This window comes from Cydia strobilella, chromosome 24 (genome assembly GCF_947568885.1).
Source record: "Cydia strobilella chromosome 24, ilCydStro3.1, whole genome shotgun sequence".
Lineage (NCBI taxonomy): Eukaryota > Metazoa > Arthropoda > Insecta > Lepidoptera > Tortricidae > Cydia > Cydia strobilella.
Window position 1 is genome coordinate 626268 of NC_086064.1, and position 24310 is coordinate 650577.

Consider the following 24310-nt stretch of genomic DNA (forward strand, 5'->3'; position numbering starts at 1 on the left):
GTCATAGTAAATATTGTAACCCCAGTAAATTCACTGCCATCTGTCGACACACTTTAAAACTAAAAATGAAGATTTATAAAAATACGATAAAATGTATTTAAATATGGATAAATGTTTTTTTTTATTTGCATTAATTATTTTTATGATTTTGACCCATGTTCTTTCACTGATATGCGTTAAAATTATAAATAACAAACGAAACCGTCAACGCCCTCTATACGAGTGTAGGCCAAAACTAGTAGATATAACTCCGTAATAGATGGATATAGTCTAAGGAAAAAACGTGCCTCGAAAATCAAGAAAATTTGATTCTCGTTCAGAGGGCGCTACTAGCTTTGGTCTACTGTCGTATAGATGGCGTTGACGGTTTCGTTTGTTATTTAACAATTTTAACGCATATCAGTGAAAGAACATGGGTCAAAATCATAAAAATAATTAATGCAAATAAAAAAAATCATTTATCTATATTTAAATACATTTTATCGTATTTTTATAAATGTTAATTTTTAGTTTTAAAGTGTGTCGACATATGGCAGTGAATTTACTGGGGTTACAAAATTTACTATGACAGTACCGCTCTAGTACTCTTATGATTTTACTAATTACTTCGCTATGCTCAAGAGCACCGGGCTAACGATCCAGTGGTCGTGGGTTCAAGTCCCACCCAAGACAGTGAATTTTTTCACTTTTACATTCTCATCCAATTTAATGTGAATGTCAAGAAAAGATTTTTACTAATTACTTTGCTATGCTCCCAGTAACCACACTATAATGGAAGATACATAAATGTATATACATACATGTACATAAATGTATGTGTATGTGTGTACTTGTAACTTTGTTCCATCTGGTTTTTGCAAATAATAATAATAAAAGACGTTTATTCAAGAAGTTGTAACATAGGTACATAATGCAAATGCATAGGCAAATGCTCTTTTGCTGATCGAATTAAAATATGTTTCAAGACAAAAAGGGTTCTAATCTAAAGGTATGAAATGAAAAAAGTAGTAAATATAAAAATTCAAATTCTTAATTATTATAAAGTATACTTAATGGACGAAAAAATAACATTTTCATGTGTTGTGATTCGTATGCCCAACCTTCACCAAGGTTCACAGAGCTGGTATTTCTCAATGCACTCAATGAGCCAGCCGATGGGCAGCGCCTTCAGATGAGCCATGTTGTAAAGTGGCTCATACATGTCCTTGTATATAATGTAATGTGAACAGTTGTACAGCTTTCCGTCTCTCTGAGCATGGTATGGCACCAGTTTCTCTGCTTCCGGTATTGACTCTGGGTTCGGAGCCCGTCTGAGGACTACTCCTCCCGCATCCGTAACCAGCTTACTTAAAATAGCTTTAGTAACTTCTATTTTATCTGAAATCTTATATTTAGTATTAAAGTTGTGGAAGTAAAAGTGACAGCCGTTGAAAATCCCGGGCAGTTGCTTATATTTGTTGTATCGAGCATTTTTTGGGCCTCTGTAGGTAGTTGTGCCCACACCAAGCACTTCATACTCTTCAAAGGATGCTAAGTTATCATCAGAAGATGCAGTCACCCATTTTGTAGTTAAAATCCACAGGTTGTTGACAATGCCTTGTAGGACTTCGAGGCTGGAGTCGCAGATGCCATCTTTAGCATCAACTATGAGATGTGTTACTTTATTACTGAATTTCTGTTCAATATGGAGGTTACTGTGATTTTTTGCTAAAACTTTCAGCTTGGTGAGGATGGAGCGAACACAGAAAACCTTAACATCTTCATAGTCCAGCTCAGTCTGTCGTCGGATAAAATCTGAATCCAAACTGTCTTCTGTAATAAATCTTTTCTCAGCAATATCTTTAATAACTGCTTTTATCTCGGGCATAGCGAGGCTGAGAGGAGTCTCTCCTTTACAGTTTCTAGCATCAATGTCAGCTCCATGAGCAACTAAGTCTTTAGCAATAGCTATTTGGTTGTAACGGATGGCTTCATGTAGAGGAGTTTCGTTGCCCTGTCCCGGGACATTGACGAGTGTATTGTGCCGCAGTAAAAGCTTAACCAAGTCCTGCCGGCCGTTCTGCACAACCTCGTGCAGCGGTGTCCAGCCGGCATTATCTTTAGTATTTGTACTTGCCCCTTCACTCAACAGTTTGGCTACTATGTCAGCTTTTCCTATTCTACAGGCGATATGTAATGCTGTCTCACCCTTGTCATTTCTTTTCTCTGTCGTTTTGCCTGACTTGGATACATTAGAAGCTAAAGATATTGTTGAATTATTTAAGATATCCTGTTTGGCGGCGGGGGTACGTTTCGAAGCTTCTACATTTGGCAGAGGTGTGTCTGGCAAGGATTCGGTGAACTTATTAACTGGAGATTCTTCGACAGAATAGCAAGACGTATTTCCTTTCGAAAGCTCGAACATTGTCGATAAGTTATTCGCAGCGTCAACTGCATCGTTCAGTTTATCGTTTGACCAAGTTGTACAATCATTTAGAGACACTTTACACTTGGGACAGCGCGATAAATCTTGGAAATGCTCAGAACATATTAAATGAAAACATTTGCTTAACGTCACCGGATTTTTACAAAATTGATGGCATTCTACACAAAACAAACACTTGTTCATATCGTCTAGAGCCTTTATCAAATTATTATAATCATTTTTAGACATTTTGTGCACGGAATCTCATATATATCACATAAATATTAATAAAACAGTTTACTTGAGCGGGAAAATTCACAATACAGAAAAGAAATGCCAAATAACCAAACCAAAGAAACAAAACAAATGACAGTGACAGATTTGGCTAAAAAAAATTAGAAGTTTAGTTAATTTAGTTAGTGCTACATGTGAATTGTTAAGTTGATTTATTTTATTAAGATCAATTAAGTGATAATTAAGATTGTTACTTTAACAGAAATAAGTCAAACAAGACTCCATTATATAAACAAAACAAATGGTCATAAGTAAATTTTTTCTCCATTTCACAAACAAACAGAGAAAGTCATTATTATTTTAATAATTTTTGCAATACCGAAACGTTTCGCCCGTACATTGACATTTTGGCGACACCGAGTTGTGTTGTGTTTTTGTATTTTTTGTTTACTTATCTTAGTTTACTTCTTGACTATTTGAGTTAAAACTATTCAATATTGTTTATTTGAATGTTTACTGTAAGAAGTAGTATACATTTGCAATAACACTATGTATACTGTAACGTCACTGGACGGTGATATTTACAACCGTGAATATTTCTTGCTTGAAGACGTGTGCCGTCTCTGTTGGAAAAGGAATGCCACTCAGGAAATATCGTGTAAAAGGGAGGTCAATGAAACAGAATACGGTATTCCGCTTTTGAATCAAATTCGGGATTGTCTGGACATCATTTTAACTCACGAATGCCGGCCTAACAAAGTTTGTACAGGTTGCAGTGACGAGGTGAAAAGGTTCTACGAATTTAAGAAATTCTGTCTAGAAACTGACAAAAAACTTCGGGAAATATTACAGAATTATGTTAAAATTGCCGAAAAGTCATCTAATAACAGCGAATGTTACATAAAAGTAGAGAATGAGCTTCCTACAGAGTTAGAGCAAGACGAAACATTTGACGACTTTCTAGAGTCACTTCACCATTCAGACTCCAGTGAAAACGTAAATAAACAGAAGGTTAAATTAAAACAGACTTACAAACCTAAAAGATCTCCTACTTACTGTAATATCTGCAGATTAGACTTCAAAACTGTGGAGCAATTTTCTCTTCACAATTCCCAGAATCATGGAATAGAAGGTACTTTATACAAGTGTTTCGGTTGTGAGAAACGCTTTAAAAGCCGAAAGACTCGAATTGGGCACGAAATAAACTTCTGTAAAGGTTTAAAAGATGGGTACAGATGTAAGCTATGTGACCGATGTCTTCCGAAGAGGAGAATGTATGAAGCTCACATGAGAGACCATAGAGAAAATGTAACTATAGAGTTGCCTGAGGAGTTGTTTAAGTGTCAAAAGTGTTGCATCTCATTTAAGACCAGAGAGGATCTTAAAGAACATGTCTCAGAGCATGAGACAGCAAAGAAATATGTTTGTGAAGTAAGTGACTAAAGGCTTGGCCAAACGCAAGGCGCGACCGCCGCCCATGCTAACAGGTTAGTGACGTCAAACAGACTGCATCCCGCCGGCCCTTTGCGTCCACGCGGCGCGGACGCAGCGCTGCGTCATGCCGTGTGTTTGGCCAGGCCTTTACAACTATTGAATCACTCTGAACTTGTGGTAGTAATTAGTGAGTTTTGGTTGTTACATGTCGAAATTTCCATGGGTTTCCACGGATGACCAGCATCGAGATCCTTAAGTGGTATCTTGACATAGCTTAGTGGAGACCCTTTCAGTGACGCTTATTAATAAATTAGTTCTGTTCTCCATGTAATAATATCTAAATTTAAGCATTTTCTGAATAAATTTCTTCTATTCTATTGTATTCTAAATTATCAGACAAAGCAATCAGTGTTTACTACATTATTGACCTCTCCCTTGAGTAGGGAACTATGTAAGTGATGAGGCTGACATGTTCACCTGTCCAAAGCCTCAATAAAAACCAGATAAAAAAAAACAATCTAAATCAATTAAACTTCATTTCTGGATAGAATATTTCCAGATTCAGCATGATTTATTTTACAGAGTTGTGGACGCGTGTTCACCCGACAAGATTATCTCCACAAACACAAGCTCACACACACAGGCACTAAGCAGCATGTATGTCCACACTGCGGCTTCCGATCTACCCAGCGATCTTCACTCATCGTCCACATAAGGTTAGCATGTTACCAAAGAGGATATAAGGATAGAGGAGTAATTATTATTATTATCCTTTATTTCAAACAGTAAAGTAAATTTCATATTTTACAGTTCTTGCATATTTTATTGCTGTCTGTGTGCCACTTATTGGCAAAAGGCCTCCTCCAACCTTCTCCATTCCTCTCTATCCTTGGCAACTCTCGTCCATGTGCTGCCTGCTATGGCTTTGATGTTGTCCACCCATCTTCTAAATGGTCTACCTCTTTTTCTTTTCTTATGGCCTGTGAACCAGTTCATTATCGATTTCGACCATTTTTCTTTGCCTCTAATTGTATGTCCTGACCATTTCCATTTTAACTTTTTTATTGTTTTTGAAAACAATAAAAAAAAGAGGAGTAAAGTTAAATAAAATAAAAATAAATAAAATTAGCCTTTATTACTGAAGTTTTGTAACACTAATAGTCTACAGCACACTACTGTAGAAACCGCAACCAAATAACACTATACCCTAATCATAGTGTTGTGTTCCTGCCGGTGAGTAAGGTTGCCAGAGCTCAACGAGGATGAGGAGTGTAGGGTCGGCAACGCGCATGTAGCTCCTCTGGAGTTGCAGGCGTACATAGGCTACGGAGACTGCTTAGCATCAGGCGGGCCGTATGCTTGTTTGCCACCGACGTAGTATAAAAAAAAAGATATTTACAGACAGCACTATCTTCTTCGACCTAGCGTTTTCCTGGTCTAGCGCCAGGGTCCGCTTTCCTACTTAATCTTCTCCACTTTGCCCGGTCTTCGTCATCCACAAGAGAACAATCCTCTTGCATGTCCTCTATCACGACGTCCAGCCAGCACACTATGTTATTTTTTATTTATTTATTTCAGAAAACACACGGGCGAGCGACCATACGGTTGTGACATGTGCCCGCAGCGCTGCATCTCCAGTTCCAACTTACGCGCGCACCGCCGCCGACATCTCGGTCTCAAGACGTTCCAGGTCAGTATACTTTGATTTTAGGGTTCCGTACCCAAAGGGTAAAAACGGGACACTATTACTAAGACTCCTCTGTCCGTCTGTCTGTCACCAGGCTGTATCTCATGAACCGTGATAGCTGGACAGTTGAAATTTTCACAGGTGATGTATTTCTGTTGCCGCTATAACAACAAATACTAAAAAGTACGGAACCCTCGGTGGACGAGTCCGACTCGCACTTGACCGGTTTTTTTTACGACATCTATTGTCAAGTAGCGGTACTGATAAATCCACTATTTGACGCTAGATGTCGACTACGAAAATAACCCGCATTTTGGTAAGAAAACTGATGTATGGAGTTAGAGCTCGTTCCCACTATGTCGGATGACGGAACGATTTTTAATCGGGTGTCGTAGCGGCAGAACATTTTATATGAAGCTATTCACACACGAACGACAACGATTTTGTGTCGGATCCGACATAAAATATCGTGTGTTTTGTCAGCCCTCCGTCCGGAAAAAAATCGTGTCGGCGGCGCTGTTCACATGATGTCGGATGTCGGACCGACCCCGCCCGCGCCGCACCCCCTGCGCCTCCCGCGCGTCTCATGAGAACCTCAAATGGCACCAGCTGCGGTCGGGGCCGACAGCCGACTAGTGTCAAAGATAGATAACTCCGTAATAGATGGATACAGTCTAAGGAAAAAACGTGCCTCGAAAATCAAGAAAATTTGATTCTCGTTCAGAGGGCGCTACTAGTTTTGGCCTACAGTCGTATAGATGGCGTTGACGGTTTCGTTTGTTATTTAACAATTTTAACGCATATCAGTGAAAAACATGGGTCAAAATCATAAAAATAATTAATGCAAATAAAATAAATCATTTATCTATATTTAAATACATTCTATCGTATTTTTATAAATCTTCATTTTTAGTTTTAAAGTGTGTCAACAGATGGCAGTGAATTTACTGGGGTTACAAAATTTACTATGGCAGTACCGCTCTAGTATAAGTTACTCTATGCTAGTGTGAACAGAGGCACCGACACCCGATTAAAAATCGTCCCGACAGCCGACTAGTGTGAACAGAGGCACCGACACCCGATTAAAAGTCGGCGCCGACATCCGACATAGTGGGAACGAGCTCCTTATTTCTCCATGGTTTTTATCAATGAGTGGAGTAAGCACTCGTGGTGGCAAGCTTGGTTCTCCATACAAACGTAGTTCCGCTCTCATTTTAAAACGAATGGCTTGTTTTTGCTCTATTTCTTTTGTTTTATAAACTGGAGCAATATAAACTAATTACAGACCTAGATATACCTCATGTCATTGTATGTGTAAAGTTTTATTACAATCCAACACGTAGTTTTAAAATGAGAACGGAACTATGTTTGTATCAAAGATTGATATAACTCCGTAATAGATGGATACAGTCTAAGGAAAAAACGTGCCTCGAAAATCACGAAAATTTGATTCTCGTTCAGAGGGCGCTACTAGTTTTGGCCTACAGTCGTATAGATGGCGTTGACGGTTTCGTTTGTTATTTAACAATTTTAACGCATATCAGTGAAAGAACATGGGTCAAAATCATAAAAATAATTTATGAAAATAAAAAAAATCATTTTTCTATATTTAAATACATTCTATCGTATTTTTATAAATCTTCATTTTTAGTTTTAAAGTGTGTCAACAGATGGCAGTGAATTTACTGGGGTTACAAAATTTACTATGGCAGTACCGCTCTAGTATAAGTTACTCTATGCTAGTGTGAACAGAGGCACCGACACCCGATTAAAAATCGTCCCGACAGCCGACTAGTGTGAACAGAGGCGCCGACACCCGATTAAAAGTCGGCGCCGACATCCGACATAGTGGGAACGAGCTCCTTATTTCTCCATGGTTTTTATCAACGAGTGGAGTAAGCACTCTTAAGGGTCCCCGGCAAGCTCGGTTCTCCATACAAACGTAGTTCCGCTCTCATTTTAAAACGAATGGCTTGTTTTTGGTCTATTTCTTTTGTTTTATAAACTGGAGCAATATAAACTAATTACAGACCTAGATATACCTCATGTCATTGTATGTGTAAAGTTTTATTACAATCCAACAAGTAGTTTTAAAATGAGAACGGAACTATGTTTGTATCAAAGATTGATATAACTCCGTAATAGATGGATACAGTCTAAGGAAAAAACGTGCCTCGAAAATCACGAAAATTTGATTCTCGTTCAGAGGGCGCTACTAGTTTTGGCCTACAGTCGTATAGATGGCGTTGACGGTTTCGTTTGTTATTTAACAATTTTAACGCATATCAGTGAAAGAACATGGGTCAAAATCATAAAAATAATTTATGAAAATAAAAAAAATCATTTTTCTATATTTAAATACATTCTATCGTATTTTTATAAATCTTCATTTTTAGTTTTAAAGTGTGTCGACAGATGGCAGTGAATTTACTGGGGTTACAAAATTTACTATGACAGTACCGCTCTAGTATAAGTTACTCTATGGTTTGTATGAAAAGGTGCAATTCGACCGAGCTTGCCGGGTACTTTCTCTATATTGTATTTGATTGTATCATTATGGTTAGTTGTTGTACATTTATTTTCTAATTGTATATTTGTTTCAGTGCACAATATGCGACAAGAAATTCGGCTACAAAGTGAGTCTTGATGAGCATATAGAGTCCTCTCACCACCGCTCGCAAACCCACCCCTGCCCGCATTGCGGGGCCCATTATTCCCGCAAGCGGGGCTTGAAGCGTCATCTGACGGCGAAACACTGCGAGAATGAACCTAGTGATGATGGCGATAAGGTTGATAGTTTGTTGAAGGTATTGTAGTTAAGCTACTTGGTCATAGATGGAACCAGTGTCGTTCACAAACCCACTTACTTCCGCAAACGGGAGTTAAAGCGACATCTGACGGCTAGACACAATGAACCTAGTGATGAGGGCGATAAGGTTCACAATCTGTAAGGTATTGTAGTTACGCTACTTGGCAACAGATGGCGCTACTATACTACTTCAAGTGGATTTGAAGCGACGTCTCAAGTCTGAACACTGCGAGAATGAACCTAGTGATGACGGTGACAAGGTCTAATAAAGGTATTCTACTACCATAGAGAATTATAAGTAAAGAAAGAGTGGTAACTCCATACATCAGTTTTCGCGCCTTATTTCGTATTCAGCATCTAGCGTCAAGTAGCGGAACTCTCAGTACTGCTATTCGACAATAGATGTAGCGGCGAACAAAAAGTCTAATGCTCAACGATTTTCAGCTAATATTATAACCGGATTAACCGGAACTCTATTTTCAACTCCTGCTTATAATATAAGATTAGTTTTGTGTTTTGTTGAGCAATACACTTCGTCAGTCGCGACACAAGTGACATCTAGTGTCGAGTAGCAGTACTGATAGTTCCGCTATTTGACGCTAGATGTAGACTAGGAAAATAATAGTCTTTTCGGTAACAAAACTGATGTATGGAGTGAGTCACTCTATGTCTTCTTCATTCTCTTAGCAAAGAGAAATTATATCTATGGTAAGTGAGTGAGACGCTATGAAATATTACGGAAAATTATATCCTATTATATACTATTGTCATAGAGTAACTTATACTAGAGCGGTACTGTCATAGTAAATTTTGTAACCACAGTAAATTCACTGCCATCTGTCGACACACTTTAAAACTAAAAATAAATATTTATAAAAATACGATAAAACGTATTTAAATATGGATAAATGATTTTTTTTATTTGCATTAATTATTTTTATGATTTTGACCCATGTTCTTTCACTGATATGCGTTAAAATTGTTAAATAACAAACGAAACCGTCAACGCCATCTATACGACAGTAAGCCAAAGCTAGTAGCGCCCTCTGAACGAGAATCAAATTTTCTTGATTTTCGAGGCACGTTTTTTCCTTAGACTGTATCCATCTATTACGGAGTTATATCTATCTTTGCTATTGTTATATTGACTGATAAAGAGAGTGAATATTTTAAATTGGTAATATCGTCTCCAAGAAGATGATATTATTATTTTTCCCTTTTCGCTACAATCGTATAGTTTGTAAAGAATTGTAGGTATTATTTATGAATAGTTATGATTAAATAAATAAAGACATTTTAATTTACACATATTTTTATTTCCAAAACTGAATAAAAATAAAAATTCTCTATTAACCGTTTATTGCCAACGCTACCAGCATGCATGACGAGATAAGTTTGAAAATGGGAAACAATGTCAAACATTAACCAGTAAATTATAATAAAAACTGACAAAAAAATTATGGGCCCTGGAGGGAAAGTGCCTTAAAACCTTCTTTTATCTATACTAATATTATAAATGCGAAAGTCTTCCTGTGTGTTCCCTCTTCACGCTTAAACCGCTGAATCGATTTAGATGAAATTTGGCATAGAGATAGGTTGAGTCCCTGAGAAGGACATAGGATAGTTTTTATCCCGAAAATCATCCCTTAAGAAAGTAAAAAGCGGGGTGGAATTGAGATAATTAATGAAGAGTCTGCTAATCAATCTAATATTAAATGTTTTAAATTTCTAATTAAATTGTACCTATTTTTTGTATTTAAGATTTATATTTGTACTTAGTTCTTAAGGTATTTTTTTTGTAACAACAAATGTTTTTCTGATTCTGTTTCTGATTCTAATTTGTGTGCATAATATGCTCAAATTGAAAAATTGCTATAAGACTTTCTCCAGGCGCTATTCTTACTCTTGCTGGGGTTACTAAGTCCACGCAGACGAAGTCGCGGGCAAAAGCTATTTTTTATATAAAAACAAAACACTCCCTATTTTATTCTACTAGTCGATACAGTTCATGTTAATTTTAAAATTTCTCCAAGAAACATTAGGTCTTACACTTGTCTGTCGTACAAGATATCCATAAAATCGAATATTTAGTATTTTTTGAAGTTTAAGCATTCAATTCCCGAGCGAGACAAGCGAATTTTGAAAAATCTTTGAATGCAGTTTTGTTTATTTTCAAATATAAAGGAATGTTTCCTTTAAGTAAAATGAGCTAACTTAAAGTTTTAAGGTACTTTCCCTCCAGGGCCCATTATTTTTTTCCACACTGTATACCACTATATAACTGCCCCCTTAACTATAATATTAAATTGTAATTGAATTGTTAAATTTCATTTTGTATTCGATGACTATTATACGTCAAGTAATTGCTATGTATTCTTTTACATTAAGTGTGAACATTGTATTGAGAGATAAATAAACTAAAACTATATTTACCTTTACCATTGACTTATTACATCTAAGGAACGGTCTTACGGGAATTAAAAGACATAGTATATACAAGTAGTTATAGACGCTCCACCGAGCGACCGGGGGTAAAGGGGCCCACTGACTATCAGTCCGCCGGTCGATATCGGCCGGTCAGTTGTTCGGAGCTGTCAAATTTTTGTACTAACTGACAGGCCGATATCGTCCGGCGGACTGATAGTCAGTGGGCTCCTTTAGAGAAAGAATATTCATATAAAATTTGGGCAGCATAGGATTGTTTTTCTTTCAATCTTATAAATTTCGGTATTTCGCCATCGCCTCCTACCTATGATGCCACCCGGTCGGTGATAAGGACAAAGCATGGCACTATTTTCTCTTTCCTCTTATAGGAATCGCAATAAGACTATCTTTCTCTATCAAAGAGTGTCAGGCCCTTGTGGAAAATACATTGAATGGGGCCAGTACATTGGTGTGCCACAGCTACAACGCGATTGGTTAATGAGTTTGCGTCACGCGCGCGATTGGTCGAAATTAGCGCGCGCTACGTGCGTTAGACAGCACGATTGGCTCGAATTCGTGAGGCACACCGCTGAACTAGCACCATTCTTAGTGCCCGTAAGGCCCGTCCTCAGATATAAGTCAATGACCTTTACACAATGTTTCTCATTTTCACAACTCATTAAAAATTTACATAATAAATACGTATTTACATTTTTACAATAAATCTTAATAAGAAAACTTCTGTCAGACAGACATATTCAATATATTAATAACGGGTCACTTTCGTATTTCTGCGGCCCGCAGTCTGCGCCGGTCCGTCACCGTCAACGCAAGCTCCTGATGACACTCCTCGGTACGGAGTGAAACATGTCGAGCGTTTTTCGACTTAAAATACATGAGTGACCCGTTATTAATATATTTACAATAAATCACTTGGGTTATGCGTAGTTGATTCTTTAAAATGCAAATAATATAAATCTTTTAATTTAAAACTATAGGACCAACGTTTAACTGAGACGGTTGTCTACGGTGTGGTTAAATGTGCCATATTCGAAAGGTCTATATTACGCTTTTGGTACTTAACAAATTGTGGCTTTCCAGGGTCCTTATGTTTGAAGTGCAAAAAGAACGTTTCCAATTGAAATTCCAGCAAAAATTATGATAAAAATCGTCCTCATTGAAGGACATGATTCTGATAAAAAGGGAAGCCACAATTTGAAACTTATTATGATCCTTGAAGCTTTAAATGTTTTTTTTAATTAATATTCGATTCGAGAATAATGAATGCTTTTTACTCCTGGCAATACTTTGCGAAGTAAATATATGGGGCATTTTCTATGAAAAGGGACCTTATTGTCGATGGCGCTTACGCCGCACAGCGTCACGCATTGTATTTATATCGGAGCATCGTTAATAACGGCGTAAGCGCCATCGACAGTAAGGTCCCTTTTTATAGAAAATACCACATATAGGTCATACTGAGCAACTTTTACTATGGGACCAGCCCCCGAAACCCCGAAATCGCGAAAAAAAATTTTCAACATCTGACCAGCCAGAATATAAGAAACAGCCAATTTTTGTGATTTTAGGGATTAGTCGCATAGTAAAAAAAACAATGAGTTAGCCGTAAGGGCCAGCTTGAAAACTAACGACTATAAATAATTAATGTCATTACCGGGTCTAACGCGAATAAATTTAATTTTTTGACCTTTTTTCCGACATTTCAGCTACAAAACCACACTCACCGTGACCACTAGTGCAACCTAGCTGAAACGTCGGAAAAAGGTAAAATAATAAAATGTGTTATTTCAATCGAAAGACCACATTGTCGCTTGCCATAAGGACGCTCTGACACGTTATTCGTATAGAGATACAATCCAATTTCGTCTTTATGGTAAGCGACAATGTGGTACCTTTTGATTGAAAACGTCACAAATAGACTTATATTGACCGGGATATAGACCGTGATTACCTTTTGTATTATTTGTGAGCTCCCGATATTTCGACGCAGTTACATGCATCATGTTCACGGGTGACTGAAGATAGCGGGTGGGTGTCAAAGTTGTGTAGACAGCGCTCTGTCTACCCTCATTCTTGCGCGTCGGCTGCGTTCACTTTCAACGTTACCAACGGTCGCATTCACACTTGTTGGTCCGGTCGCGTTCACACTCGTTGGTCTGTCCAAACACACTACACTCACGGTGTCACTACGCGTGTTTGATTCGGATATCACTGGGTTCTGGGTTTGGGTTGGTATCGGGAGCTCACAAATAATACAAAAGGTAATCACGGTCTATATCCCGGTCAATATAAGTCTAGTGAAACTAACCGTGAATCATTCAAAACTCTAACGTCACAAATATTGAAATTTAATCGCGTAAGACCCGTTAATAATAAAACGCGAGAGTTTAAAATGTTATTACGACCATAATACTATTGGTATTGGGGAAGTATTTCATAAACCGTCTCAGTTAAGTGGTAGAAAGATGCTGTGAGTAGAGATTTTTACACCTTATTTAATTGATTTATCGCCGAAACCGAAGGTTCGGTTTTGTTCTAGTTGCGGCCGAAACCGAATCTTCGGCCGAAACATGAGTTTTATGCCGAAACCGCGTCTCGAAACTACGGTCGGACACTACCGATAATACAAGTTTCGGTGTGGTCGGAAGGTTCAGCAGTTTTTGTCCGAAACCGAACCTTCGGCTGAAACTATACTAAAGGGGCCCACAGACTATCAGTCCGCCGGACGATATCGGCCTGTCAGTTGTTCGGAACTGTCAAATTCTTGTTCTAACTGACAGGCCGATATCGTCCGGCGGACTGATAGTCAGTGGGCCCCTTAATGGACAAATCGGTACACGGCGGGAAGATAACTCTAGATATTTTATTAAAGAATTTTGAATTTAAAATATAATTACATATGGTTAAAATTTCTTACATTTTTCCGCCACTTATCAACTTCTTCCTGACGTGTACGGAAATTAAGAAGGGGCAAAAAAAGGTTTAATTACTGGATTCATCATCATGTCAGCCGATAGACGTCCACTGCTGGACATAGGCCTCCCCCAAGGCTCGCCACTCCGACCGATCCTGTGCCGCTCGCAACCACCGAATTCCCGCGACCTTCACCAGGTCGTCGCTCCATCTTGTTGGAGGCCTACCGGCAGTTCGTCTTCCGGTACGCGGACGCCACTCCAGAACCTTCCGGCCCCACCGGCCATCAGTTCTGCGAGCAATGTGCCCCGCCCACTGCCACTTAAGGTTTGCAATTCTGCGAGCTATGTCGGGACCCTAGTTCTACTGCGGATATCATCATTTCTGACTCTATCACGCAGAGAAACCCCGAGCATAGCTCTCTCCATTGCCCTTTGCGTGACCTTGAGCCTTCTTATGAGGCCCATTGTTAGCGCCCTGGATTACAGCACCTAATGTAATTTCAAAATTTAACTAAACTTTTTTTGCGTTTTTCTAAATTTGTCCATGAGTGTATTTCAAAACATCGCCTTTTAACAATATGGTATTTACTCTGTCTACTTAGGGTCTCCCCAGATATATCGACGCGGAATCGGCAAAAGCCGATAGGGAAAAGCTGCGAAATAAGAGTTGGTAGACAAGCGCTTGTGGCCTAGCGGTAAGAGCGTGCGACTTGCAATCCGGAGGTCGCGGGTTCAAACCCCGGCTCGTACCAATGAGTTTTTCGGAACTTATGTACGAAATATCATTTGATATTTACCAGTCGCTTTTCGGTGAAGGAAAACATCGTGAGGAAACCGGACTAATCCCAACAAGGCCTAGTATCCCCTCTGGGTTGGAAGGTCAGATGGCAGTCGCTTTCGTAAATACTAGTGCCTACGCCAATTCTTGGGATTAGTTGCCAAGCGGACCCCAGGCTCCCATGAGCCGTGGCAAAAATGCCGGGACAACGCGAGGAAGATGATGATTAAGAGTTGGTAGACATAAAACTTTTTCCTATCGGCCTTTGCCGATTGCGCGTCGATATATCTGGGGAGACCCTTATCAGTAAAAATCATTTCTGATTACAAAACCCACTTATTCCATTATATTTTATTAATAAGTACATTTATTAAGAAATCCACGATCTACACAATTACGTACGAATATATTGTCGAATAGAGGAACTTTCTCATTACATACTAACTTCCACCAAAGACAAGCGAAAATAAACACTGACAATCTTGTAGCAAAGTCACTCATCATTGTTGTAGATGACAGGAATTTAAGTCACATGAACCCGCCGCGAAAAAGCCGCTTCTATGCAATCGAAGTTACGCTCTGATCTTAAAACGAGATGGTTAAATTACATGTCTCCAAAGTTTAAATATTATATAGTAGTAAATATATTATTTGTTCCTGTGTCATGGATGTTTCCTATGTATTTAAGTATTTGTAGAAGTATTGTATATATCGTTGTCTGAGTACCCACAACACAAGCCTTCTTAAGCTTACCGTGGGACTTAGCCAATTTGTGTAAGAATGTCTATAATATTTATTATTAAATGTTACTTCACGTTATGTCAGAATGTCTTTTTGAAATGAGAGCGTAATTTCGATTGTTTTGCGGTTGCTATCTATTTAGTCATAACGAGGCTATCTAGGTAGTCTATATTAACTCTCACGGAGCTCAGTAGATGGTGCTCTACTTAAATTCTAGTTCTAAGTATAAGTGGCTCCATCTACAACAATAACGCGGATTTGAATGTAAAATGACAGTTTTTATTTTTAATATACTTATCTCTGCTCCCATCTTAGTGTTTTCACATTGTTCGATCCGATATCGGATGTCGGGTGCGACCACAAATAAGCAAAACATGAAAAGTGCATTTTTATATATTTTTTATACATTTAATTAGGTATCATTTGTTCAAAAGAAAGGATTAATGCAAAAATAAAAGGACTTAGGGCATTTTCTAGTAGCCAAAGTTTTCTCCAAAGGAAAGGCGGAAAGGTAATGACACTGATGACATCCGACATGCGATCGGAAAATGTGAAAACGCTCTTAAGGTTACCAGTAAACTTAATTACATATTTAAGTTTGATTTATTTCACACTAAAATAAACACTAATCACTTAAACATTTAAGAGCGTTTTCACATTGTCCGATCCGATATCGGATGTCGGAAGGAAGTAAAATGTAAGATATGTGTTTCGCTGTATTTATTTATGCATGTAATAAATCATTATTACTGAAAAACGATAAATAACGCAAAAAGGCGGATTTAATGCCAATGGCACTCTCCTGCAGCTGTTTTTGTCATAGGCGCCTTCCGACATCCGATATCGGAAAGGCGCTTGCGACAAATTCAGCCATATCGGAGCCCCCCGTCAGCTGTCGGACCGATAATATTTTGTGTGCGTATGTGTAGGCATAATGCTTGTTGTAGTGTGCGTGACCGCTGAAGACGGCGTCCGAGCGCGCCCCCGCGGCCTGACTACGCGGATGTCGGATCCTACATCCGACATCGGATCGGACAATGTTAAAACGCTCTAAGAATAATATAATCTTATTATATACATAGACCTACTTAATACCTTATAACTACTAGAGCATCTATGTATATTTGACATTCAGATTTGAAAGAAAAAAACGCTATCATCGAAAATTCAATTTTAATACTGCAGGTAGTTTTACATCGAGATTTTATTTCCATTTTTCAAAGTTAAATTTTATATTACTGAATTATTTAAACGTTTTAATATACAACTGGGCATTTTCGCGATAACAGTTACATTTTTATTATAGTTTTCTCAGAGAGTTTACTTAATGGGCCGATTTTCATTTAGTTGTCGATTTTTTTCGTTAGATTATGGGTGGTATTCCAATATCTTTGTCCAATGTGCTTCGCGTCTCATTCTCTCATTTAGTAAAATGTGAGACGCAAACACACATTGGACCAAGATGTTGGAGAGATATGAAATACCATTCTTAGATACAATTTAACTAGGTGGGATAAATATGGATGAATTATGTCTGATCGAACATCTCTTGCCAGATTCAGTATTCGGTGAAAATGCCCAATACATTGAATACATCCTTCTCATACAGATAATTATTATTTTATATTACATCTAAAACTACGAGATTTCATAGATTCTCCACCGCGAATAATATTAAAAACAATATTAAAGTAAATCACATTTGTCCGTATTAAAGCCTACTTTATTTACAAACAAAAGTACAATAAAATGGGAACTAATAGGTACCAGCCCCGTTTGAGAGCTTCTCTTTCTTAGGATTGAGAGTGAAAGAGACAGAGGATTAAAGAGGTTTCACCTTCAGCAAAAAGGGACCTTACTGCGGCTAACGCCTAAGTCCTCATTAAACAATAAAGTCCATTTTAGCTTAGTTTGACACAAAAATAACAAGAGATTTTTTTTGTTTCACACGCTGAAATATGCAATAATCTGATTCCAAATATTGGAAAAGTCACTTAGTTACACGGTTCTGCTGTAACATGATTTTTACCATCCGCGACGGAGGCGTGATGTACAGAGCGCCTACCGCGAAAATCGAAATTTCGATTATCGATTTGTCGATGTTGGCGAGGGCTACAGGCTACAGCCGGTTACACATTTGTCTGACGTGTCGTGTCGTGTTGTGTTGTGTCGTGATGCACGCTGCGTCAGACAAATGTGCACGCAACACATATTAAATGTATGAAACCGATTGCCGTTCTGATGCGTCACGACCAGGCATCGTAAACTGCGAGCGAAATCCATTGAAGTACTAGGGTTGTAACTGGTTATCATACGTCATTTGGATTTCGCTCGCAGTTAACGATGCCTGATCACGACACAACAAAACACAACACAACATACAAATGTGAATCTGGGCCTTATCTGGCTTCAGAACTCCACAAACCACAGTGACGTATTTCACTCAATTGTTTTGTTTGGGCGTGGGCATTAAAGCACAGCCTAATGAGCGAGAAAGTCAACACTTCATGGGATTCAACATCGTAATTAGCTGTCAAACATCGGTTTCGTTATGACAGTGAGAATTCCCTACGCAGTAGTCTATTCTAGATATTTTTCAAAAAAGTGTGTAGTCACAGTATTTTAAAGGGTTGCTCATGTTCAAGGGGTGTTCATATAACACTCATAAAATTGCTAGCGCGCATAGGCTACGGTAACCTCTTACCAGGAGCGCGTTATGCTTGTTACCGACGTGGTATAACAAAATGTGCACTCCATAAACTTTGTCACAAGTCCCATTGTAGTTTTCTATAACGCTAGATGGCGTTGGTACACACAACTTAGTTTTCATTTTGAGGATAGATGGCGTTAGTATTAATACGGCATGTTGTCCCTCAAATACGCCCGCTTGGTGTACGAGCGCCGCAGACAGCGCCCCCACCAGGACCGCTGCGTGCAGGACTTGACCGGCTTCAGCACGAAGCACCTCGTCTGCACCACGTTGAAGAACAGCTTGCCCACCATGTTGGACATCGAGGTGTTGGCCAGCTTCAGGCAGGCGCGGAATCTGAAATTCACAAGGACTATTAGCGACATCTAGTGGTAGAGTTAAGAGTTTGGCCGAGGTGATAGGCCTTTGAAAGTTACAAAACGATAAATTGATTAACGGTAGTAAGAATCTAATATATTTTTGCCAAAAATAGAATTTTTGGTACAAGCTTTTATCGCTGTACTTATTTACCACAAACAACTAAAACTCATCGAGACAATTCTAAAAACCCAAACACAATAAGGTTGCGTTTCATCACAGAGTTCCTATGGCCACCTCCTGTCTCCATCATCAGATCAGCTCGATGGTGCCATAATATTGCACTGCCATCCGACTTACATAGAAATTTTCAGCTCAATCGGGAAGTGGGTCAAATTTAGCTTCCAAGATTTGACCCACACTAACTAATAAACTAACATAACTAACAGGGCAAGTTAAAAAAAGCTTGTAAAAAGTAAGTCAAAGGACTTTTACAATTGCAAAAAATGTTCAATTAGTGATATTTAGTAGCAGAAATTCAGAGTATGTACAAGGCGCAATCTTACAAAATTAAAATTATAATTAAAGTTGGAGTAATTATTTCTAAATTACGAATACCTACATAATCTAGTTAAATTAATACTTATGTGCAATCAAGCATAAATAACAAAGTGGATAAAACAAATATTGAAATTAGCAAAAAAATACATCACATTTTATTAATTTAAAAAACCATAATGTAACAAATATTTTTTTTAATTTAAATGGAAAAGAATTTATTTAACCGGTTATATGCTTAAGCACAATGTTCCACGAAAAAAATCGTAGATGCTTAGTAGTTTTCCATTAAAGAATATAGCGCCATCTAGTGCTCTCCAAGTAATAAAATACAATAAGCGCCATCTACAACAATGATTAAGGCACGACGAATTATTGATAACGACAGTCTTTTCTCTTAACCAGTCTATGGTAAAACTTAAACTTAACCTTATTATTATAGAAATTAAAAATATTCTCTGCTTCAAATGAAAGTACATATTTTAATATTATTTTATATTTGACTATGATTTGACTGCGACTTTTATTGACCGAGCGTTAGCGAATGTCTCCGTTTTAGCAAAGACCTATATAACTCCGTATAAGATGAATAAAGTCTAAGAAAAAACGTGCCTCGGAAATCAAGAAAAACATTTATCCATATATATTTAAAATTTACTATGACAGTACCTCTCTATCCTATATATTCTTTTTGGTTTTAGCAAGTTTTAGCTTGATAGCTCGGGGCATGGAGACTATATAAAGGAGCCAAATCTCTATGTATGAAAAGTGTCCATCAAAAAACAGTAATTAGGCGGCGCCACCATACACCGAAATACTACCAAAAACAACCTACGTAAATTGGTCGGGTTATTTGTTGGTTCATGTTATACTCGTGTCCCAGACCCAGCGCCACCGGAGAGATTAGGAACTATTATTTAAAGCTGAAAGCGGTCACTTTTGCAACAATTCTGCCATAAGAGATTGGCATCCTTTTCTATACCATCCATAGCTCGGGGACTCAAGCTGTCTCTATGCTAAATTTCAACTAAATAGGTTTAGCGGTTTAAACGTGAAAAGGTAACACACAGACCAGAGTTGGGCAAAAATTATCTATTTACGAATAACCGGGAAGATAACTAATTCATCTTTTATTTGAAATAACTAAATAATCCGTCATTTGTTATTTTGAATTTATCTAGATCAGTTTCATTTTTTATCTAGATAAATTAGTTGGGATTTTAAATAAAAGATGATTGTCAGTAGTACAGTGTCAGTGTGACGGTTTGACCCGACGTGACATTCTATAAATTAATTATTATAAGCTTACTTCAATAACAAACGAGGCCAGTTATCTTCATCTAGATAATTTATCTAAATAAAAAAGTTGTCAACGCACTATTTGTGATTGAATTTATCTTCGAATAAATTGATTTGAAATGATTTTATTTGAAATAATTATCTAGATAACGCCCAACTCTGACTCAGACAGACAGACAGACTTTCGCATTTATAATATTAGTATGGATTTTACTGCGTCTTTTATGTAGGTATCTAGAGTACAAATTAGTAATAATTTATCCTATCTATAGCACAGTAAGTTAGATATTTTACTGTCCATCCTTCAAAGATCATAAACTTTAAGTCGCGCGCCAGACCGGCAAAAAATCAAACGTTCAAATGTCGTTAAATACTATACTTTAGTCACTTGAGAGCAAATTCGCGCCAATTTATGACTGGAACTGTCATAAAACGTTTTTACGGAGGAAGAACTTACGGCAGGTGCTTAGGGCATTATTATCCCTAGGTATTTCATATTCATATTATTAATGTTATAAATGCGAAAGTGTATCTGTCTGTCTGTCAGTTACCTCTTCACGCTTAAGCCACTGAACCGATTTAGTTGAAATTTGGTACAGAGATAGTTTGAGTCCCGGGGCTGGACATAAAATAGTTTTTATCCCAGAAATCATCCCTTAAGACGATGAAAGGGGGGGTGGAAATTTGTATGGGGAATGAATATCAAGATATAGTTTGGGTCCCGAGAAAGGACATAGGGTAGTTTTTATCAATCATCATCATAATCCACGCAGATGACGTCGCGGGCAGAAGCTAGTAATGTTATAAATGCGAAAGTGTGTCTGTCTATCAGTTACCTCTTCACGCTTAAAGGGGCCCACTGACTATCAGTCCGCCGGACGATATCGGCCTGTCAGTTGTTCGGAACTGTCAAATTTTTGTTCTAACTGACAGGCCTGTATCGTCCGGCGAACTGATAGTCAGTGGCCCCCTTAAGAGTCCCCGGCAAGCTCGGTTCTCCATACAAACGTAGTTACGCTCTCATTTTAAAACGACTATCTAAATTGCTCAGAAACTTTGTACTTACAATAGGACAAGGTATATCTAGGTCTGTAATTAGTTTATCTAGGTTCAGATACAATAGTTAAATAAATACAGCGAGTTTAAGTTTTTCATACAAAACTTGTTTTTGCTCTATTTCGTTTGTTTTATATACTAGAGCTATATAAACTAAATTAAAGACACTTTCGCATTTATAATATTAGTATGGATTTACTTTCAAAAGATAACGGATATTTTTGTTGTTCGTGGCCCACAAATGGTCTCGCCGGAAGACCAGCGCTGACTTTAAGGTTAGCATTATGCTGAGGCGGGACCATTTCGTGGTAAACTAGGTATATACTTTTTTGTTTTAAATATACTTTTTAGGGTTCCGTACCCAAAGGGTAAAAACGGGACCCTATTACTAAGACTCCGCTGTCCGTCTGTCTGTCTGTCTGTCACCAGGCTGTATCTCATGAACCGTGATAGCTAGGCAGTTGAAATTTTCACAGATGATGTATTTCTGTTGCCGCTATAACAACAAATACTAAAAACAGAATAATTATAAATATTTAAATGGGGCTCCCATACAACAAACGTGATTTTTTTGCTGGTTTTTTCCGTAATGGTACGGAACCCTTCGTGCGCGAGTCCGACTCACACTTGGCCGGTTTTTTCTTTGTAATACGTTTGTATGAAACGTAGTTTACCATGAATAAATTAATTATATTCTATTTTATAGTTTTTTTTGCAGGGGTGTCCAAATATATTAAACGCAGAATCATGAATTGGTTTTGATGGTGATAATAAAGTTTACTATTGATACTTATGCGGTTAACACGTGCAATAATAATATGGATATAACGGTGCTTGGTCAGACATCATAATATTATATGGGTCAAAGAAATTAAACTGCCTTTTTTAGATCATTACCATTATTTTGATCATAAAATGTTTTACAATTTTAACTAGGTACTACGTAAAAACTGTAATAGATGTCATATATTAAAGAAAAAGTGACGAAGCCCTCCAGTGGTGAAAAGGCCGGATTCGAACCGGCGTCTTTAGCTATCGCGGCTAACGCCATGAACCCCTAGGCCACCCCGCCACGGCGGTGCCCGTCCGAATTTCTCTACTATATGCCATCTTAGTAAGACTAGGCGTCTTTGATCAGCTCTAAGGGCAAGCAGTGCGCGCTTGCACCTCCTAAACGAAGTCCTTACGGATTTACGTTGTAGCGAGAGAGACTGGTGCTGCCATCTATGAACAAGTTTGGGAACAAATCAAATTAGGTATTACGTACTACCACAGAATATATAATAGTACAGAAGATTCACTATCTAACAAAACGCGTGTACTACGCGTAATGTGGCGTTGGCACGCCCTTGCACGCGCAGGCGTCCGTTCCGTAGCGGTGCGCGGCAATTACTATGGCAAAACCTCAAAACTGAGCCGGCCGCAGGTACTTGTAGCATAGAGTAACTTATACTAGAGCGGTACTAACTGTCATAGTAAATTTTGTAACCACAGAAGATTCACTGCCATCTATCGACACACTTTAAAACTAAAAATGAAGATTTATAAAAATACGATAAAATGTATTTAAATATGGATAAATGATTTTTTTATTTGCATTAATTATTTTTATATGATTTTGACCCATGTTCTTTAACGGATATGCGTTAAAATTATAAATAACAAACGAAATCGTCAACGCCCTCTATACGAGAGTAGGCCAAAGCTAGTGGCGCCCTCTGATCGAGAATCAAATTTTCGTGATTTTCGAGGCACGTTTTTTCCTTAGACTGTATCCATCTATTACGGAGTTATATCTATCTTTGCTTGTAGCGACGCGACGAAATCGCGGAGTGAGACACGCCTGGTACTACTCCGTGGCAGCCTCGGAATCCGTGTCGTAGCGGATAAGCTGCAGGAAAGTCGCCTCCGATGGTATGACCATATAAGCCGCAGATCGGTACACTACGTCGGAAATAGATGCCTCAACCTCACTGTCCAAGGCCCTAGATCACGCGGCCGCGGTAGGCCTAAGAAGCGCTGGCTGGATAGCGGACATGGAAGAGAACAATCTCACATCTGAGGATGCCGAAGACCGGACAAAGTGGAGAAGATTGAGTAGGAAAGCGGACCCTGGCGGCTAGGCCGGGAAAACGCTAGGCCGAAGAAAACTATAAGTACTATTCAAAGGAATGGCCTCTCCAAACACGACATTTGCAATACATTACGTCACATGGTCGATCGATTGAATTCGTTGCTCCTACTTAAGGGGCCCAGGCCCACTGACTATCAGTCCGCCGGACGATATCGGCCTGTCAGTTGTTCGGAACTGTCAAATTTTTGTTCTAACTGACAGGCCGACAGGCCCCTTTAGCCAGCAATTACCTAAAATCGCATGCAATTTGTTGCAACGTAAACGTAAGCCTTAATACAATTGTGACGTACGTGAACTTTCCCAACTGCAAAACGTATATTTCTATCCACTCAACCGCCCACCCCTATCGGACTTCAAAAATAGAACCTTTCAATTCGAAAGTCAAAGGTGCGGGCGAAAAACCTTGGTCAGCACTTTAGCTAACGAGTAAAAAAAAAGAAAAAAAAAACAAGTGGCCAGTATTTCGTTAATTCCTTTTTGGGAGCGTAAGCCGTCTTTTGTTCTTACCCGCATTGATCGGTGTTTGACGGTAAGTACTGTAACTAAGCCACTTATGGCTTACGCGGGTGGCGGTAGGGTGGTGAATGGAGCGGGGGATTTGATATCGATAAAAACGAAGTATTTTTAGCTTTGTGATTTTATTTTGCTCACATACGTGTTAAGAGCAACGAGGATAGTGTATAGAGGCTTTTGTCATAGTAAATACTGTAGTCACAGTAAATTTACTGCCATCTTTTGACACAGGATTAAAACTAAAAAAAAAAAAAAAACCTATATATGGATAAATGGTTTTTATTTTTTATTATTTT

At 38.3% G+C, this 24310-nt stretch overlaps 3 protein-coding genes across 6 annotated transcripts in view; 1 reads left to right on the plus strand and 2 right to left on the minus strand.

Moving 5' to 3' along the window:
• Window positions 1-1008: 1008 nt before the first annotated feature.
• LOC134752294 (BRCA1-associated RING domain protein 1-like) lies at window positions 1009-2744 on the minus strand. Its single transcript, XM_063687957.1, has one exon. It carries the CDS (start codon window positions 2651-2653, stop codon window positions 1103-1105), a length of 1551 nt encoding a protein of 516 aa, XP_063544027.1. The 5' UTR covers window positions 2654-2744; the 3' UTR covers window positions 1009-1102.
• A 340-nt stretch (window positions 2745-3084) lies between these two features.
• Window positions 3085-9750, plus strand: LOC134752303 (putative zinc finger protein 702). 2 transcript variants are annotated; one of them, XM_063687969.1, is made up of 4 exons: window positions 3085-3397; window positions 4655-4788; window positions 5651-5762; window positions 8363-9750. In XM_063687969.1, the coding sequence occupies exons 1-4, from the start codon at window positions 3188-3190 to the stop codon at window positions 8573-8575; spliced, it is 669 nt and encodes a 222-aa protein (XP_063544039.1). In that variant the 5' UTR covers window positions 3085-3187; the 3' UTR covers window positions 8576-9750. The 2 variants fall into 2 exon arrangements, with proteins under 2 accessions (XP_063544039.1, XP_063544037.1); XM_063687967.1 differs by having other exon boundaries at window positions 3085-4069; window positions 8363-9736.
• Window positions 9751-14604: 4854 nt separating this feature from the next.
• The window catches only part of LOC134752300 (uncharacterized), a 121302-nt gene continuing 111596 nt past the window's right edge, over window positions 14605-24310 (minus strand). For all 3 annotated transcript variants that reach the window (XM_063687963.1, XM_063687964.1, XM_063687965.1), the window contains one exon: window positions 14605-18493. In XM_063687963.1, the coding sequence (XP_063544033.1) occupies window positions 18301-18493 (193 nt within the window). In that variant the 3' untranslated portion in view covers window positions 14605-18300. The remainder of the gene's footprint in view (window positions 18494-24310) is intronic.

Coding starts and splice junctions, on each gene's coding strand:
- LOC134752294 (XM_063687957.1), bottom strand. CDS start 2,653: ATGTCTAAAAATGATTATAATAATTTGATAAAGGCTCTAGACGATATG.
- LOC134752303 (XM_063687967.1), top strand. CDS start 3,188: ATGTATACTGTAACGTCACTGGACGGTGATATTTACAACCGTGAATAT. Junction 4,789..5,650: donor TCACTCATCGTCCACATAAG/GTTAGCATGTTA, acceptor TATTTATTTCAG/AAAACACACGGGCGAGCGAC. Junction 5,763..8,362: donor TCGGTCTCAAGACGTTCCAG/GTCAGTATACTT, acceptor TATTTGTTTCAG/TGCACAATATGCGACAAGAA.